A 19,689-nucleotide genomic window follows, 5' to 3' on the forward strand; every position below is an offset into this window, starting at 1 on the left:
ATAAGAGAGTATACTAGGCGGGAAATAGGGAGAAGCACAGAATGTGAACAGAATGAAAGTAGCCAAGCAGTATTGGAAGTGAATATGAGTGTGTCCCACTTTAAAACCCTTATCTGTGATCCTCCTGTCCTCTCTTGGAAACTAGAGAGTAGATCAAGAAGTAGAAACAATTCTCAATATCAGTATATTTTCAACAGAAGGTATTATGCACTTGATATTTGTGCCCTTTATTATTTTCCCGAACTTAAAATTATTTTGCCCAGTCTTTATATTGGTTTGCATGATGTTCATTTGCTTCCAGGAAATTCCTAAACTGAATTCATCAAATCTGGCATCTCTATTTTTATGCATGGATGGAAATTGTGTTGGGTCATGTGGGGATTAGATACTGGATTAGTGCCAGCGAAGCTTCTGGGGTTGGAAGTTAAAATGTGGAAAATCAACTTTGTTGTGCTCATCAGCTTATACTGTTTGTATCTAGGATACAATAAATATGAAAAATAATATATATCAAAATCACCAGGTTAAATTACATTCAAATTATACTATTTTATTTTCCTTTGAGGTCAGGTTTATTATTTTTTTTTAATCTTAAATCTGCTAAACTTTTAAAAATTATATTTTAGCAAGAAACTTTGTCAATAATATTATAGAAAATTTATGAAGACATTCCACACTTCAATTTTATGCATCTCAAAATGCTCTCTAAATATCTTTGTTGCATTTTGTCACATATTGATTTTAATGAACACAGTCATTTTCTTTATATTCTTTGTTAGTTTCTCTCTAGAATAGAACATATATAAAATCATGGATCAATAAATTAATGATAAAGTATGATTTCAAAAGTGATGGTTAGTCCACCTAAATATGACACTTAAGTTTAAATGATCTAACTACTGCCCTTTCTGTCCAGTTAATCTCGTGATAATAAACATTCTAGAATGTGAACTCTGTAAGGACACGGATTTTTGTCATTTTCGGTCACTTCTGTATCCCTAGAACCTAGAAGAATCTCTGGCACATGTATTAAGTGCCCAATAAATATTTGTCAAATAAATGAACGCATTTTCTTTATTCAACATGTGATACCCAGAGCCTCCCATTGATGCTTCAGACACTGGGAATGATTATTTCATTTTCTGAGCTTGTTCTTTCCTTGAACAAAGAAACTAGCCCTTCAAGTGTCAGAAATAAACTGAAGACAGAGCACTGGGTGCTTCCAAACAAACTATAGACTAGTGTTGCCCCACCTCAGTGATAAATGAGACCACCAGGGAGCCCCACTTTCTGTCCTCACGCCCACCCCAACAGCCGTGCATTGCCAAGCTAGGAACATCTCCTTAATACAAGTCAGCTTGTATTAGGAGTAAACTAATCTGCAGTGGTTGCTTGACCTATGCCATAGTGAAAGTCATAAAAGTGTCTCCTTGACTTTCAAGAGAGAGAAATAATAATGAAAATTCTTGACAACTGTAGTTGAGAGTCTAAATAATAATGCTGGAAGAGACAAAAGACCAGAAAATAACCTCTATATTTTTCTTGCTTTCTGGTACTATCTTTTCATACAAAAACAAACACAAATAAAATCTCATTCTGAATTCACAGTAATTCACTTGGCAACTGTTTTCTGGCCTCCATTGGAAATCAGAGCTCATACATGGCTCTTCATATACATAAACTGTTGTTACTATATTTGAAGTTCTAATGCCCCCTTTTTTTTTTCCCCCATAGGCCACGGCAAGAAACATCCCCCTTTCTTGATTCCTCAGCGCTTAGGGAGGCTCTGGACCTGGCTGTCTGAGTTCATATCCCACATCTGCCACTTTACTGGCTACATTACCTTGGATGAATTGTCCAAACTCCATCAACTTCAGTGTCCTTGTGTATTAAAAGGGAGAGGGGTTAATAATACCTTCTTGGTGAGGATTCAGTGAAACTTTAAGTACAAAACACTTGACACGTCTTAAGCTTTTGGTTAATATTGTCCGTCATTTCTGGAATCTGCTTGGTTTGTGTGACAAGTTGTTCTGTGATTTGTCCAGCACCGACATTTGTTGGACTTTCTTTAAAAAAGAAAAAAATCATATCCTCCTAGACACTCTTTCTTTAAAAGAAGTAAGCCGTTCTGAGTTCTTTACTATGGAAGGAAATTTGTGTGATTAATGCCAGACCACCACCAACAGATTGTGTTTGATTGGCATATCAGAATGGTTCATTAGCAATTACGAGAATTGTTCAGGCAATACAACAAAGTATATTAGCAACATCTGGGATTTTCAGAGGGAGGCAGAGATGGCAGCATAGTTGGGTTGTTAATCTCTAAATAAGTGGATTAATGCTGGTGCTTAGGATCCCGAATACAAACACAGCCTGAGGCCTTCCTGCTTCTCACTCTCCATTTATAAAATGGGGAAAACTGTCTTTTGTGTACGTACTTGACTAAAATGATGACATAGTCTTTGAAGGTCTTCCATAGGTGGATTTAAATAAACATCATTACTGTTAATTTAGCCAATGGAACAAGTAGCTGAGGAGCTTTGGTTCCTGTACGCAAGGGGCCCACAGCCCTGACTCTAGCCTGAGCCAACTCGCCCCTCCCTGTGGCCTGGTCGAATTCGCTGCAGCAGACGTTTTAAGTAGCCGTATGAGGGACTGTGGAGGGCACAGCATTGAATCCTCCCCTGAGGGAGCTTCTCGTGTGCATTATTGGGGGGATGGTAGGAAAGATGGGGTGAACGACACAGCTTTACAGCGCACCAGTTCTGTGAGAAGCGTGTTTTGTTCTGCTTCGTAGGTCTGGGCTAAGGCCCAGTGAGCTGCACAAGACAGTTATTTGGGATGTAGCAAGAAAATCCTAGGAATTCTATTTATTTTTCTTTTCTTTTTGGTGGTGGGGGGGCGGTGTGCATGGTTCAGGAATCAAACCCAGGTCTCCTGCGTGAAAGGCGAGCATTCTACCCCTGAACCACCTGTACACCCCTCTACTTATTTTTATCTTTGAAAAAAGAGGGAAAAATTAATCCATGTTTACTTAGTGGTTGAAAATAGCATGAATTAGGCATTTGCAGTATATGTGTATTTTTACTCTATGTTACTTGCTTTTTAAGAGTGGTATATGATCATAAAAGCTTGGAGACTGATTATATGCAATTGTGTGGATTTCAGCTGGTCAGTTGTAGTCAGTTTCAGTTCTGCATCCTGAAGTTACCCTGGTCGCCTTATTCACTGAATGTTCTCAGAGTATATTTCCTGACAGTCTTAGAGAGGGTTATTTATACAGATGTGTCATGTCATCTGCTATAAGTAACTGCATTCTCATGGAGCAAACTTTTTTTCCAAGTTGGAAGAGGACCTTATTTTACTCTTTGTCCCAATGATGACATTCAGCAGATGTCAACACACGCAGGTGCTAAAACTGGAGATGTTCACAAATCATACCTTTGCGACCTGGCCTCCTGGGTGCAGAGAACCTCTAGTTCATAATACCACCAGGAGGAAGAAAAAGGTCCAGTGGAAATGGACCTCACAACGAGGCCAGTGGGCTTTTCTAATGCAGGTAGTTCCTTTTCTGCCTGCAAGCAACATCCCACCAAGTGAACTTGTTGACCAGAAATCTCTAGAGTTTCAGAAGGAGAGAAGCAGTCATTTTGGTAAAGGGCTGGGATCTGCCATCTCTGAATCTTCCAGCCCCCAAAACCTCCTGACTGAAACCGGGCTCACTAAGGTGATTGAGATATGAAATGCTTAACTTACCACCCCTGTGCCACCCAGTCAGTGTTGACTCATGGGGCAAGGCCATTGTCAGAAGCCAAGTAGGGGAAATAGAAGCTGTTGGAGCATCTCCTCCTCTAACAGCTGCCAACCTGGATGTGGAATTAGCAACTCTCCAGTGTCCTACACAAATCACCTCTCACTTCCTGAATCAGTGGAGTTTTCAGCCACCCCTTTTTCTAGTCCAGTTCACAACACTGAACCTACTTTTGTCATATGATGCTTCCCTTGTGGTTCCTTATAATAATTATAATGATAATAAAGCTAATTATAGTGCTTCCTATATAACATTGGTCCTAACTAAGCTCTTTGTATGTACTGACTCATTTAATCCTCATAACAACTTCCTGAGGGGAGGTACTATTATTATCTCCATTTTCCATAAGAGGAAACTACATCACACTGGTCCAAGGTCATGGTGCTACAAAGTGGCACAAATGATTGAAAATAAACTGGAGCAGGCTGGCCCTGAATTCCATATTCTTAATCATTTTATGGCGTTTCTCATCCTACATGATTTCTTCTCTTATGCAAACTGTTTAAAAGGCAAAATATTGTTCCTTAACTGTCTCTAAGAAGTTTCTCTTCTAATCTTTTCATTTCTTGGGATATCTGTTCTGAAATTTCTTTCAACTGTCCCAAATATTTTGCACGTATGGGAATTTTTCAAGCAAATAACGAAAGATTTTGCTTCCAAAATGTGAGCTTCCATTACCATGCTATATAGATAATTTCTACCCTTTCTTTCCATTCCAATATATTTTTCTTAAATCAGAGTTGTGGAGTGGGTACTCCTGCATCCTGGGCTGCCACCTTCAGCAATTGTCATTAATCCTTGAGAGCCCTAATTTCCTAAAGAACAGTGACAGAGGGATAATTACAGCAATCAGTAGTAAAAGTAATTTAAATTTAAATCTCTTAGTATTTCTCTCTTTAGGAATTTATTTAATCCTTTCCACTTTAATGTTTTAGGAACAGTAAAAGGAGGTGGAAAGAGATGATTTTCCTTCTAATTAAGAGGTGGTAGGACTTCTTTCCTTTCCAATATCAGAAGTGAGTCTTTTGCACCTTTTATCTAGATTTCTGTATGGTCTGCAGTTCATTCATTGTTCGCCAAGACTGATAGTATGAACATTTTTGTTTATTACAAGGAAATGTATTGAAAGAAAAAGAGACATCAGTCACTCTAATCATCCCTCATGCAACCCGTCTAAATTCTAAGACATTGAAATTAATGTCAATTACGTGTTGGGTTACTATTTCTAATCACTGGCACATTTGTTTTGGATTTCATTTATAACAAAATAATTATACTTTTAAATTTGTTTTCAGAGACTTTATAGTGCTTTTAGGTCCTTGGGACAATGAATTTAGGCATGTTTCACAAGATGTGATGGAAGGTTACAGTGCTGCAAGTTTATAGGTCTAACCTGGTTTTTGTGACAAATTGTTTGTCTTTATATCTACTGCTGGCCAGGAAAGGCACCCTGTACTTTACTCATTTTTCTGTTGGCATATGAAATCTTCACAGTGACCCATCTGATTTTGTGATTTGAAGGTGAGAATACCTGAATTACTGCAACCGAGCAGATCTGCAAATGAGCATTTTAACTTCCTCTTAACGGCAGCCATGAGGCACCTAGATGGCTCACTGTTGCCTGTTTGTGTGTGTGTGTGTGTGTGTGTGTGTGTGTGTGTGTAGTGTGGGCTAAGAATCTGTACAAAGTTCACATCAAAATGCACTTTATAGTTAGTGAAACTTGTTCTTATTCAGTGGCTTGTGAGGATCAAAGGAAAAAAGATGATTTAAGAATTTGTGAATAATTAATAGAGTTAAAATGCTTTCTAAAAGAGCTATGTATTTTATTATCTGAAAAAAAACAAAAAAACGGGGCACTTACAAAAACCTATCAAGTAAGTACCAAAATTGTCATCTCCAATCGGGCTTCCCACCAGGGAGAGCAGTAGATATTAATGGCATCATTCCAATAGCTCAGTTTAAGGGCAAACACCACATGACTAACTAGGAATAATCTGAGAGACACGGTTGAATTACAAAATACTTTCTTTTAAATAAAAGATATGTTACTTACATTGTGGCCTAGTAGATGTCCTGCTTTCATGAGTGGAGAAGAGAGTCTTCACTGCACACCAGTGGTGCTTTTTTTGAATTCTCATAAATAATCCTCAAGAATTGCTGTTTATGCTACAGCTTGGATTGGCACATTTTTTTAGTACTTGGAACCACCTTTGAAAGTCCATCAGGAATTGAACTTTCAAATTGGTACAGTCCAATGGGGTAGGATTTTTGGTATGTTAAAAATTAAGGGGATTAAAAAACGATATGTATAGTAAGAATACCCAGATTAATCGTTAAAGTCACATTAGTGTTCCTTTGGAGACGTTGGTTTCTGTAACATTCGATGGGTTCAGTAAACTTCCCAGATCTTCAATGACCCTGAAAATAAATTCGCAATATTGAAGCAAATCCAAAACCCATATAGTTCGCTGGCCACCGTGTAACTAAACCCAGTGGTTAGAATACTGCAAACCGTGTTAGTTTTACCATACTCAGATCATTTCTTTTCCACCTTCACTAGTTACTTCAGTCTAATGAAAACCCCTTTAAAATGGACTTCCTGGGCGGGCCGCGGTGGCTCAGCGGGCAAAGTGCTTGCCTGCTATGCCGGAGGACCTCGGTTCGATTCCCGGCCCCAGCCCATGTAACAAAAAACGGAAAAACAAAATACAATAAAACAAGAAAATGTTTAAAAATGTTTCCCTTTCTTCCTTCCTTCCTTCCTTCTCTCTGTCTTTCCTTTAAAAAAAAAAAAAATGGACTTCCTAACATAATCAGCAGCAAATTGCCAGGACCAGGACCATGCGGCTGCCACAGGAAGCAATTAGTAGGAGGCTAAGTCGGCGAGCATAAGGGCTACCTAAAAAGAAAATCCAGGGGTGTTTGAATGGCCTCATCAGCCATTTATGTGTATTTCTGAATTTGCATGTTAACCTAATATAGATTCATGTCTGCAGATCACACTTGAAAGAAAACTAATGATGTCAAATTCTGCTGACATTAAACAGTGGGGGGTTTTGTAAAGGATTTCAGACATTATCTGTACTTTTTTTTCTTTGAAGGATCTATGTACAAGGCATTTTCTTTCCACTTATTGGGTATTATGATCCTCTTTGCTTTAAGGGAAAAATGGCAGTCAACAAGGTAGATAGTTTTCTTTCTTTCAGACCAAAAAGATTTGGATATTTTTTTCCTTCCTCAAATAATTTTTTTTAAATATGTATTTTTTTAATTCAAACTCTCAGCTGGTGATATATTGGCTGTTATGAAGGCCACCCTTTTCTCTCCTCAATTTCATCCTGTTCTTTTATGTTCTGTGAACAAAAATAGATCACTGTGATATCAATACGAGAATTATTTGTCTCCCGTTTAGCCACAAGGTGTGAATTTCCTAACTGAGTAGGCGTGCTCTGACAGTTAGTCTCGATGTATGTCCAAAGGCTGAGCTCGCTGCCCTGGATGATTTCCCTGAGGGATTGTTCTGTAGACTGCGGGGCCGTTTGTTGGACTGTCTGATGTGGAAGGAGAGAAAATGAAAGGACTCGCCAGAGAGAAGTGGGATCATTCTGTGCCTTTCAGAACAAAATGGAAATCAAAGGACAATTTCAGGCCCACTCCAGTTCCTCCAAGCATGTTCTTGGAGACTCGGGCATCAGGCATGCTGTCTTATTGGTTATAGGGAAGTCAATGAGGGAGTGCCCTCAAATCAGGGGGCTCTGCCAAATTCAGTGATACCCACCAACTGTGCTTAGGAATGACCCCCAATCCAGGCCCCTTCCATTGGTGCCTGAGGCATACAAGTTCTTCAAGGGCCTACAAAAGTATTTTAAACCAGAAGAAAAATAATATGTTGGTATTGTTTCCCAAATCCAAAAAGTTATCTACAAAAAATCAAAATTATTAAAACACTTAATTGTCTACAAAATATTTCACATCAACTTCATTAAGTTTTAAATTCTGTCATCTTAAAAATTACATTGCATGTGAAAACAAATTGTGGGTTCAGTTTTCTCACTCTCCAAGATTTCTGAGCATGCCTGGTGGTTGCCAAGAAACCAGTCATCACCAGTCATTGCACATAGGCAAATAATTTTTTAATATATTTTTTATTAGGCAAGTGGTAGGTTTACAAAAAAAATCATACAGGACTTAGGCAAACAATTTAAAATACAAAATTATAAGATTCCTTTCCATTTTTCTCTATACAAAAATGTATATTTGATATGGAGTGTCGCAGGCATTTTAATATATAGAATGTATATGGTAGGGCCTAAAAAGGAAAGAGCACCTAGAGCTATGAAGGTTTAAAACAGCCCTGCACTGTCTGATCTTCTCCAGGTGTGTGGTTGTTCCTGAAGGCCCAGGTTGGGTTAGACTCTACTGGGGAGGGTCACAACAAAGAAGAAGATTCCAGTTTGTTTGTTCTTACCACATGCAACGGTAGTTGAGGGGAAGTAGCAAAGGCAGTCTGAGCATGAGAAAATTCACACAGGGAGTAAGTTTTCCAAGGCACCTGTACAAAGTTGAACATAATCACAGGATGGTGCCTGGTTCTGGTGAAGGGGATGTCCATATTGAGTTGGGAAAGCAAAGCGCTAGGTGGAATTCCAGTGCTCCCTTATCTGAGCTGTGTTCTCTCCCTCACATGATCAGACTCTCATGTGGCCTTGTGTTCTTGTCAACTTTTCCCACCTTGACTGAGATTTCCATTTTTAGAAATGGAAATGGGTGGTAGGGGCAGGGAGAAGGTGGGTTATCTGAATTCCATGTGGGGCTATGAAGGATGACTCTCTCCCGAAAGACATGGAAAATGACACTTCCTTCTAATTCTGTCCCCAACAAGAACCACTAATAACAGTTTGGTGTAATTCTTGCAGATTTTTTTTTTCCTTTACATATACTAAAATATTATTGATTCATTTACTTTTATTAAGTGGTATATTAAATTCACTTAACAAATACCTTATTTTTCCATTAAATGACTTTATCATAATTTATTAACTGCCCTCTATTGCTGGGCATTTGGATCGGTCATACAATTTTGACCTTAAAGGAGAACATATCATGTGCCTAAATAAATTGTTATATATTGGCTAGAAATACATGTCTTTAGTTCTCTGTGTTTGCTTGACCCATAGCGGGTACAGAAAGAACCAAATCTTTTCTTAGACTGATACTGATGTTTGTTATTAAACATAAAACCTAAAAGTAATTGACTGTTTGTTTGTCTTTTGTTTTTGCCTTTGCTTCTCATGCAGTCATCTGCAGCCAGGGACAAGGACGAACAGGCTCTCCCGGTAGGAAGCGGCGGCCCTGTCTGTGCCTGCTCTGGTGCCTGTGGAGCATGTGGGGAAGGGCGGAAGGACAAGGGGAACGTGTGTCCAACAGTCATCCTCTCCCTTGGAATACTTAAATGGTTTAAACCACTGGTGTTTATATCTACCCTCTTCTCCAATTAGTGACGATTGCGTTCTGATACTCACTGACAATTGTATCTGGGGCTAGGTTCCAGAAAGTTTGAATTCTCTCTTCCACTCGGCATGAACTTTCATAGGAATTGGAACAGTGAAATGTTTCCAAATGGCATTCCAAGGGATGTTGTGCTGATATTTGGGGCCATTGTGGGTTCTAATGCTTGACGACAATTTTCTCCATGTACCTGCATGCATGTACTTTTTGGTTGGAAATTTCTTTGGGTCCCACCAAAAGAAATTCTGTATTAAAGATCTATATACTCAATATATACATAATGCCCAAAAGAATGCTTTAAGTTCCTCTGTAGATACAATCCTAGTCTACTGAAGCCCCCACACGGTTCTTTCAGTTTCCCAGGATGAGGATCCTAGTAACGGTGGTTATGGCAAATCATTAACAACAAACACATTTCCTACTTCTTATCCAATTGACAATCACGTTTTACATTGTGCAGTATGGTAAAGAAATGACCTTCAGAGTTCTTGTGTTCACCTATCAAATAGTAATTACATTTCATCTCTCTTCAAATCTCTAAACTTGTCCCTAAAATCTTTTAAGCCCTAATCATCTGAGAATCCTTTATAATGAAATAACAATGCATTAAAATGTTACCAAATTTTAAGGCTGAAAGGACTAATAATGGAGATATGCATATGATCCCATCCTTTTTGTATAATGCTCAGAGCACGGACCTGTGATGTTCATTGGGAGCGTTTACCAGGTGTTCGGAACAGGCTAGGGGTACAGACCAGCCCCTTCCTTTGAGGAGTTTGTATTCTGGTTCACCATTGAGACACTAGTAATCCTCTGCTTCTTCTACAACCCCTGTTGAGTTGGGAATATGATCTCTAGTAGTACATCAATTATAACAAAATCAAAGAAGGAAAGTCAGATTTCTCCATGTATCTCATGCTTAGATGTTACCCATACCTCAAACTCACTACACTATCGCTAAGTGTTATACAAAGTAAGAAACCTTATTTTGGGCAAGAGTTTGGAAACATAGCCAAAGTTAAGCAGATTTGCTAGTGTTAAACTTAGATGTCTGATCTATATCTTAAATCTCCAAAGGTGGGCAAGTCTAGGATGTAACTTCCCAAGTGTCTTTGATCACCATGCCTCTTTATGGGACTTTTCTCGGGAAGCCCCCTTCTGAAACTGGAGTGTGATAGAATTGTATCCTATACCGTGGAGGGTTGAAAGACTTAGTGGGAAATAGTCTTTCGTTTTCACCTGACCCCCCAAAAATTCCATATCAGGCTTTTAGACCAAAAGTTTATTAAGAATTTAATTCCCTTGAGTTACCTTACCTCACTCCTCCCTAAATCTGCCTTTATGTAAAGCTTGACTGCCTCTGAAGCATCTTTCCCAGGGATAATAAGAAAAAAATAACAGTTTCCTTTCTGCCAGAGGAAAGAAAAACAGTACATACTGTCAAAACAAATTTGGGAATTTGTCGCACTGTTTGCTTTGAAAGCTTTTTTTTCAAGTTGATAGGTAAACTCATCTCTAGAAGTTCATTCTTCATCACTTCCATTATTTTGCCAAAGGATTGCAGCTAGTAGGAGTTGATGCAAAAGGAACCCCCTTGAATTCAGGATGTTCTCTATGGACTCATGATAGGAGATTCTGTCTCTTCAAATCTCACTCCACACAGATTACAGGCTTCATAGACTAGAGCCTTGCTCCCCAGGGCAGAGATGAGAGACACTAAAGATGTGAAAGTTGATCCTTTGGGGATCAAGAACAAAATATGAGTACCTCTATAATTACTTTCTGTATCCTTATTCTTAATTTATATTTTTGCAAATGCATGCTCATGTGTGTATACACATGCACATACTGACAGACACAAAAACACACTACAATTTTACTGATAGGGTGTACAATCCAAAAAGACCACCCACTTGTTTAGATAACAGTCTTTGAATGAAACAGACCTGAGATCCATTGCTGTATTCTCCACTTTTCATTGGTGTGACTTGGACATGTCAAGTCCAACTTCTCTAAGACTAAGTTTCCTCTTCTTTCTAAGGGGGTACTAACAGTACCTACTTCATTTTGAAAATGGACAGAAAGCATATAGCACCTTGCCTGGAGTTTACCAAACTCTCAAAAAGAACAAAAAAGGTAGCGATTAATTCATTTAGTAGGAGAGGATGTGAGAAAACCATCCATTTCTCAGGGTTTGAAATGTACTGTAAAAATGTTCTGCTCGGTGGTGTGTGTGACCATGTGACAGAGATGGATGGCCACCAGTCTCGTTGGTATCTCATCTGTTATGCGATTGCCTTTCATGTCTGATAACTAACAGCCTCTTTGTCTGATTTCTCCGATCAGGCAAAACCACGTCTCCAGCGAGGTGGGAGCTCTGCCTCCCTCCACAACAGTCTCATGAGAAACAGTATCTTCCAGCTCATGATACACACCCTTGACCCGCTTGCTGAAGGTAAGCATCAGGCTTTGGCTTGGGAGATTGTTTTTCTTAGATATAAAGCACCGATGGTGGGGAAAAAGAAAAAGAAAAAGGTTCTCTACACAAAGCATGTTTATGTTTCTGCTTCCATTACACGAGCATCTGCCCGAGGAAACCCTGGCCCCCTGACATGCTTTATGTGCAACAGCTGAGTTCAGGATTGTGATTTTTATACCAGGAGTAGGCTCTGAGGTCCAAGTACTGGTTCTGTCTTTTGAGGCCTCCATCGTATATGCACTTCTTAATGAGAAAGAGAGGATGGAAAGGTGGCCCTCCCTTCCAGCTAGAGTAACGCTTCTCTTTTGTCATCCTTCCTTCCTAAAGTTTCAGAATGAAGTTGTTTGTGAAGCTGAGTTGTACACCTTAAGGGGGGGGGGGGCAGGGATCTGCATGACTGAAGAGGATAATGACTCATTTGGGAGTGATGTTCACTGCAGAACATTGATATCGTGTTGGCTCTTTGGCAACTGGAGGATGGGAGGTGAACATCTAAGGAGGCTTCTCTACCACAGCTCTTAGGATCAGTCATTGGAGACCCAAAGTCCTGGTTCACCCCCACGGCTGAACCCAATATTAAGTTCTTCCAGTTCTGTTCTTTCACAGTGAAGTCAAATACATTATGATTCTTAAATTGTATGTATGTATCTTTAAAAAGTTAATTCTTCAAATAGATGTCATATGTGTCAAAAAAATATCAGTCATGCCACAAGCCGGGGATTCAGAAGAACTGTATCTGTTCTTCCTTCGTCACTGGACCTTATTTATGATCAAGCCTCATGTTGTGTGGAGGTGGGAGGAGGAATGCTGGTAGAAATCATAGGAGGAGCATGACCTTGGAAACAGGTCTCCGCCACTGAATGAACATACAAGAGCAGATTATCAATTCTGCCACAAAAATCAGAGATTTTGCTCAATATTACGTTTTGCACAATAATTTCAAGGGCAAAGGCAATCAAGAGCCTCAGATAAAGCAACAAAAGCTCTGGGACCTCCAGGGTGACTCCCCAATCCTATCTTCCTTCATCAGACACATGCAGTGTTTCCTTTCAATTACGAAATATTTCCATTTCACTCCCTAGAGAACTGTATCACTGACTTAATATTCTCCAAGGATCCCTGCTTCACAGATCCTGACTTCTATTTACTAGAGGTAATCCTTACTCAGAGACATCCTGAATATATTACCCTATTTACCCAGCAATCCATTTGACAAAGAGATTGGACCTGGCCACCAGCCAGGGTGTATCCCTGGAGAAAAGGGTGAATGGACCGCAGGCCAGCTGCTTTAACTCCTTCCTCAAGTCACTAAGCAGTTGTGTGACTTTGGGCAAGTTAGGGACACTTGAGTACTTTCTTCATCTATAGTAACAGTCAGTTACCTTTGCTTAGCACTTTACAGCTTACAAAACATTTTCACACAAGTGAACTCACACTTCACAATAGCACTTCAGAGCTAAAATTATTATCCTCATTTCATAAAATACTCTAGCGCCAAAGTAGATCTCAACTTTATCTACTTCTGTCCATCTCAACTGCTGGCACTTCATTTTAAGCCCATCTGCTTCGCTTGCCTGGATCACTGTGGCAGCTTCCTAGCTGGTCTTCCACTCCTTCCGTTGCCTTCCATTACCTATAGTTTCTGCACAGCAGTCTGAGTAATCTTAAAAAGTAAGTCGGCTGTTGTCACTTCTCCCTGTAAACTATAGGGGCTTCCTACTGCTCTTGGGATAAATGTGAAGTTCTTACCATGGGCTACGTAATCTGACCCCCTGCTTCTTGCTCCAAACTCAGTTTGACTCAACTTGCTTTAGCCTTTCTGTCCTTCAGACGCCTCTTCCCTGCCTCAGGTCCTTAGCACAGACTGTTTCCTCCACCTGGAATACTTTTCTTTCCTCACACCCCCCTCCATTTCTCCTGGTTTGCTCCTACCACCCTGTAGCACTGTCTGAATGACCCTTCATGGTCTTTCAGTATAAATCAGTGCCCCCAATCATCTCTTCGTACTCTTTAGTTTTCCCGTATTGTTCGCATGACAATTTATGTGATTATTTGTGAACTGCCTGTCTCCCCTGGGATACAGCAAGTCTCTCTAGCGCACGGACTTTACTTTTTTCACTAGTTGTGTCCAAAGCCCAGCAATATCTGGCACATAGGAGCTGCTAAGTCTCAAAAGGATTAAGCACCTTGGCTCAAGTCATGCTATTGACCTGGCATTCATATATTATCAAAGCCCTCCACAGACCCTTGGTTTTAGGCTATAGGTGAATTGTATCTTGGTTATTTTGAGCCATCATCTTCTCCACCCCACTGCCCTGCAGGACCATGTGAGGGAAGAAAGAAAAGATTTTATTTGTTCCAACCAATGTGAGTAGGCAACTGAGAATATTTATTTTTGGCAAGGCAGTAATGTGTCATAATTAAGAGGACAGACTCCAGAGCCAGCCTCTGGGTCCAGATCCCAGCTCTGCATTTAGCAGCTGTGTGGCCTTGGGATAAGTTACTTAACCTCTCTGTACCAATCTGTAAAATACAGATGATATATAATAATAGCTACGTCATAGGGTTCTTCTCAGGATTAAAGGTGTGAATATACATAGAGCATTTAGAACACTGCTTAGCATATAGTAAGTACTATATACAGGTTTGAATTATTCTGTTTCATTATTTTGAAAAACAATACAATGTGACTTTTTTAATTCAAAATATTCAAAAAGTTATGGTTAAAAAAAAAGTCTTCCTTTTCCATCAACCCCTCCCCCTTCTCTCCTCCAGTCCCTCACTTCTCTCCAGAAGAAACCATGGTTACTAATTTCATGGTGATCTTCCACAGATGACCTACACATATTCAGCTGTGAGTGTATGTCCTTGCCCACAAGTCTACACAATCAGAATTTCTCTGTTTTTTGTTTGGGGGCATTCAGTTTCTGGTAAGATTTGTTTTAGTTTTGTTGTTTTCTTTTTGTTTTTGTTTTTGTTTTTGTTTTTTCAGTTATGTGGGCAGAGCTATTTTATGTTAAGAGACAGCAAATCTGGATTTTTCTGAGACTCAGAGTTGGGCCATCAGTGATTTTCCAAAACACCTGGCACTTGCAATTAAACTGTTTGTTCCCACTGTTAGTGAGATGCACCTCTACATCCGGGCTCCTGCTTTCAAGGTTAAACCTCTGCCTGGAAGATGCAGAGGGCGCCAGTGTGTGAATCTCAGCCAAAATCAGTTCAGAACTTAGAACTGATTGGAAAATCAGTGATTAGAAAATATGTAAAGCGCTTCAATGCTTTAAAATTGCTCCATAGCACACGGCCAAGAAAACAGATTGCTCTGGTATTTTTCCCCCAAAATTCACAATCATTTTCCATTCCAAGCACAGCCAAAAAAAATTAACCCACAGCTCTCAGAAATAGTCATCTCTCTTTTAGATTGCATCTAATCACTTGAATTCACACATCCTCGTGCCAAACTATCACCTTTTAACAATGCAGAGCGTACTGGGTGCCAAGTTGACGGCATGAGCACAGCAGTATCTTCCCTAGTGTACAAAAGAAGAGTCCCGGCGGCTCCTGGCATCCACCTAGCCGAGGAATGCATTGTATGTTTGTGATATACTGTCGGTGTTCACAAAGGAAGTATCCAGCTTAATTAGAAAACATCGTCTAGGACTGATGACCTGTGGAAAGACACTTCCCTTTCTCTCATCTGCCCTGTCATCCAGGGTATTTCCATCTTTCAAAATGTAGTCACTGGGCTCTTGCTGAAAGCCTTAATCAGTGGTAGGTATAGCTGCCGAGCCTGAATCACAAGATCCAGCAGAGTTTGTATTCTGGGTATCCACTGCCGTGCGATAAAGCACCCTAAGACTTAGGTGTTTAAGATAACCACCATCCTCTTTTTGTTGCTCATAATTTTGTAGACCAGGAATTTAGGCAAGATCATATGGGTGGTGTATCTGTTCCATGGGGTAGCAGTGGAGGTTGTCCGATGGCATTCGGCTGGTGGATGGGGCAATTGTAAGGTCCAAAACTTCACTCACATGCCTGGCACCTTTGAGGGGATGGCTGGGAGGCTGGGCCCAACTGGGCCTCTCTGCATCTCCGTGTTGTTCTAGGTTCTTTCCGTGTGGTCTGTCAGGCAAGGTAGCTGGACTTCTCATATGGTGACTACAGTTCCCACAGCCAGCCTTCCAGCAGACACAGTTGGAAGCTGCAGGGCTGGGTAGGACCTGGCCTGGGAAGGTCCAGAACGTCACTTCTGCACATTTTATCAGTTGAGCAAGTCACCGAGGCCTAGATTCAAGGAGGTGGGGGGTGGGGTGCGGATATGAAGTATTTGAAGCCATTTTTAACCTAACATCGTCTGTTTCAGAGATACAATTGCTGGTTGGTTCATCTGTTCATTGTTCATTGTTCATCGCTGTGCTCTGGGCAGACCACTGCGTGTGGAAGGGACAAATCCATGGGAGGCCTGCCTGTGTGAGATCTTAGTCCAAACAAGACTGAATGGTGCAGAATTCTGAGCAGGACATTCATTGTTCATGAAAAGGATGGATCCACTTAAGGCTTGCAGGAAATGTTGGAGTAAAGATTTTGTTTCTTTTATGAGAAAGCCCTGGGGAACTAGAATTTTCAGTCTTCGCGATCCATGGCTGTCTGAATTGATCTTTCTAATAAATTCAGTGTCCCATATTGATTTTAACATTTTCTCTAAACAAGACATTATATTCACCCAGGTGAACGTCTTTATGATGCTAAAACAAGGACGCTGGATGTAGCACTTTTAAAGTGAGAAATAGCTTCTATCAATTTGTCTAATCATAATAATACCATCTAATACTTGTTGATGGATTACTATAGGCCAGATCCTACCTTGAGTACTCTCTGTAAGCTGTCTCGTTGAACCTTCACACGAGCCCATCACCTGTATAACGGAACTGAAGCATATACAGTTGAAGTGTCTCGCCTCACAACACAGGAAGTTAACAGCAGAACCAGAATTTTAACTTACGTCTGCCTGACTCAAAGTCTGCGTTTGTTCATAGCTTTTCAGCTCTCCTGCCTCCTTGTGTAACCTCGTGTCCAATCCAGTGTTCCTTGTCCTCCTGATATAAAATCAGCCTAGATCCCAGGAGCTCTCACCTACCCCTGGATGTGTTATAAACTCAATCTGTAAGATGTGGCTTTCTAATTCATTAGTATTCACAGCAAGACCTGCCTCTATAGCCTCAGCTTCTTCTATCACATCCCCACATGAGCCGCACTCCTCCGTCCCCAGCACACCTTGTTCTCATCACTCAGCGTCTGCTCAAGCTGATTTCCCCTCTCACACACGGAATTGCCAATGACCTACCTGTCTAGCGTGACTTGGATGCTGTCCTTCACAGGAAAAGGAACCTCCCACCAGCTCAGCATCCCTGGGCGATGCAGCCCAGACAGCATGTGCTGACAATGGGGGCTCCATATGGGGGCACTGGAAGATCGAGGCAGAATGGCAGTAGACTTTGGCATATGTGATCCCAGAGTCAGACAGCCTGGGTTCAAATCCTAGCTCAGCCCTTTGTTTTGTGGCCTTGAACAAACTATTCAACCTCATAGCACCTCAGTTTGTCCATTTGTCAGATGATATAATGATAGCACCCCCATCAGGAGTTTATGATTAGTGAGTGGACCACAGTGGCTCAGCAGGCAGAGTTCTCATCTGCCGTGCTGGAGACCCAGATTCACTTCCCAGTGCCTGCCCATGTGAAAAAAAAAAAAGTTTATGATTAGTATTATTCATCCATGTAGGGCCTGGCTTCTTCATATGCAAACTAGGGTAACAGTGGTTTCCCTCTCATAAGTTTATGGTGACGATTCAATGCAATAATCCAAAAAAAACCACATCGTTAGTGGTCGGTGACTATTGACAATCGATTTGCAGTTAAAAGTGTGTTCAGTGTCTTGTGACAAAACCCAGCTGCACAGGCTTAACTTGCTAGGGTTTTATTTTCCTTATTTAACAAGAAGCCCAGCAGCGAGCAGCCTGAGGCTGATAGGGCAGTTCCACACTGACCTTGGGGACCGGGTCTCTGGTTTTTTCATTCTTCCATCTGTGGCACATGGTTCTCATCTCATATCAGAAGAACACTAGCATTCCCAGAAGTGCCACAGCGTAGACTTCTGTTTATATCACAGAGACCACCTGAGTTCCCAAGGAGTCAGAACTGGGCCTTCTGCCACCCAATCAAAATCTGGATGTTTACGGCAAGGAAGAAGGGAGAACGGGTGTTAGGAAAGCAGCCAGCACTGACTACTATATATTATTATTAGTCCTACTCCCTGCAAAGACTTGAAGTGGGTTCTTCCTTCCTAAAATAATGACTCTCCTTATTTCATTACTTTATGTCCTGTGATTTGGGGCAGGAAGGATAAAACAGGGCACTACGGATAAAGATGCTCAGGATTGGCCTTCTTTTTTCTGGTGAGGTGGCGAGGCCTGAAAACGTGGTGCTGTTTTCCCTCTTCCCACCGTTCACGCCCTGCTGGTCCCATGCTTCCCAGCATGCGATGGGCAGGTGAAAACTGCACAGCATTTGGTCTTGACCCACTCCTAAAAGCTCCCCCGCCCAGACAGCACCAGGCAGAAACCAGCAGGTGATTTCAGCCAGATGTGTCTCTGCCTCCCAAAGTCCTCAGAGATAGGGAGATCACACATTTTTCTAGTGATCAATCAAACTAAAGACTAAAAAATGCAGAGATGAACATTGCCACCTTGACCATAAAGGCAACAAAATGGTTTAAAATAGAGGGTCTACTGCATGGGAGTATTTTTACTGAATAAAGCGCATTGTCATTGTTGGTAATAGCATTTTCCACTTATTGAGCATTTGTCTATGGTTTCATCATGCCCACTTCCTGGGAGAATAGTGAGACCCAGAGCAGCCAGGGGAACCTGCCCAGGTAGATGTCACATCTTTACCCAGGTAGAGCTGGTTCCAAAGCCCGGAGGCCCTTCAGTATTCTCCTAGGGGTCTATCTACCTACTGAGTATAGAATGGACTGTTTTAAGGGTATATGAGCTAATATATGTAAAGTGCTCAAAACAAGAGCCTAGCAGAGACTAAGTGCTTAAGAAGTACTATTGTTAAATTATAAAAGGACCTCAAGATAGTATCTTGCTTGTTCCAAATGAGACTTATACATAATAATGATAGCTTTTGTATTTCTCACTTACTAGGTATCGGGTACCATGCTTTGGAAATACTGCCTCATTCCCATGAGAGAGGATCTTGTAACCCCATTTTATGGATGGGAAAAATGAGGCCCTGAGTATTTTCCTGCTTGCCCAAGGTCACAGTTCTAGGCTAGCAGAGCCAGGCTTTGAGCTCAAGCTGTCCTAGCCAGCCCTGCTCTTGGGCAGGTCCCTGGCAGTGTCATATTCCTCAAATGCGAAAAACTTGGGGGAAATTTTATTTTCCCAGGATCTCACCATGGAACTCAGTGGTAGACCCCAGTTAAATCAAAGTTAAGTCAAATGTGTTTACCTTCTTCTTCTCATCCCTGATAACCTTTGGCCTTTATTCTCAAGTTCCTCAATTATAAGAGAAAGCAGTGACATTCCCTTTCTTCCTCCCTGTAAAGGGCCCTCTTTTGGCCCATGAGTCCACCTTTTACGCAGTGGCTCTAATACTCCCCCAGAAAAGGCACGTCCCAGTATTTGTCATCTAGGAATCCCAGCTTCCCCAAAACATAGGTCAGGTTGTGCCCCATCTTGGCTCTAAGCCATCTCACCAGAAGTAAAGTGAGTAGGCCCTAAGATCCCCTGCAGCCTGCCTCCCTTCTCTGTCTTCTGCCTACCTCTTTTCCACTCTGCCTTTCTCCTCTCTTCTCTGTCCTTCCTTCTTCCTCTCTGCCC

The 19,689-nt window shown here is 41.0% G+C and overlaps 1 protein-coding gene across 5 annotated transcripts in view; it reads left to right on the top strand.

Annotated features, from left to right (window-relative positions):
* Positions 1 to 19,689, top strand: part of SLC24A2 (solute carrier family 24 member 2) — a 284,459-nt gene that overhangs the window by 167,381 nt on the left and 97,389 nt on the right. For 4 of the 5 annotated variants that reach the window (XM_077148057.1, XM_077148060.1, XM_077148061.1 and 1 more), the window contains exons 3-4: positions 9,112 to 9,150; positions 11,669 to 11,777. In XM_077148057.1, coding sequence (XP_077004172.1) covers positions 9,112 to 9,150; positions 11,669 to 11,777 — 148 coding nt within the window. The remainder of the gene's footprint in view (positions 1 to 9,111; positions 9,151 to 11,668; positions 11,778 to 19,689) is intronic. The other variant, XM_077148059.1, reaches the window with a different exon arrangement.

The sequence above is a fragment of the Tamandua tetradactyla genome, chromosome 2 (assembly GCF_023851605.1).
Source record: "Tamandua tetradactyla isolate mTamTet1 chromosome 2, mTamTet1.pri, whole genome shotgun sequence".
Classification (NCBI taxonomy): domain Eukaryota; kingdom Metazoa; phylum Chordata; class Mammalia; order Pilosa; family Myrmecophagidae; genus Tamandua; species Tamandua tetradactyla.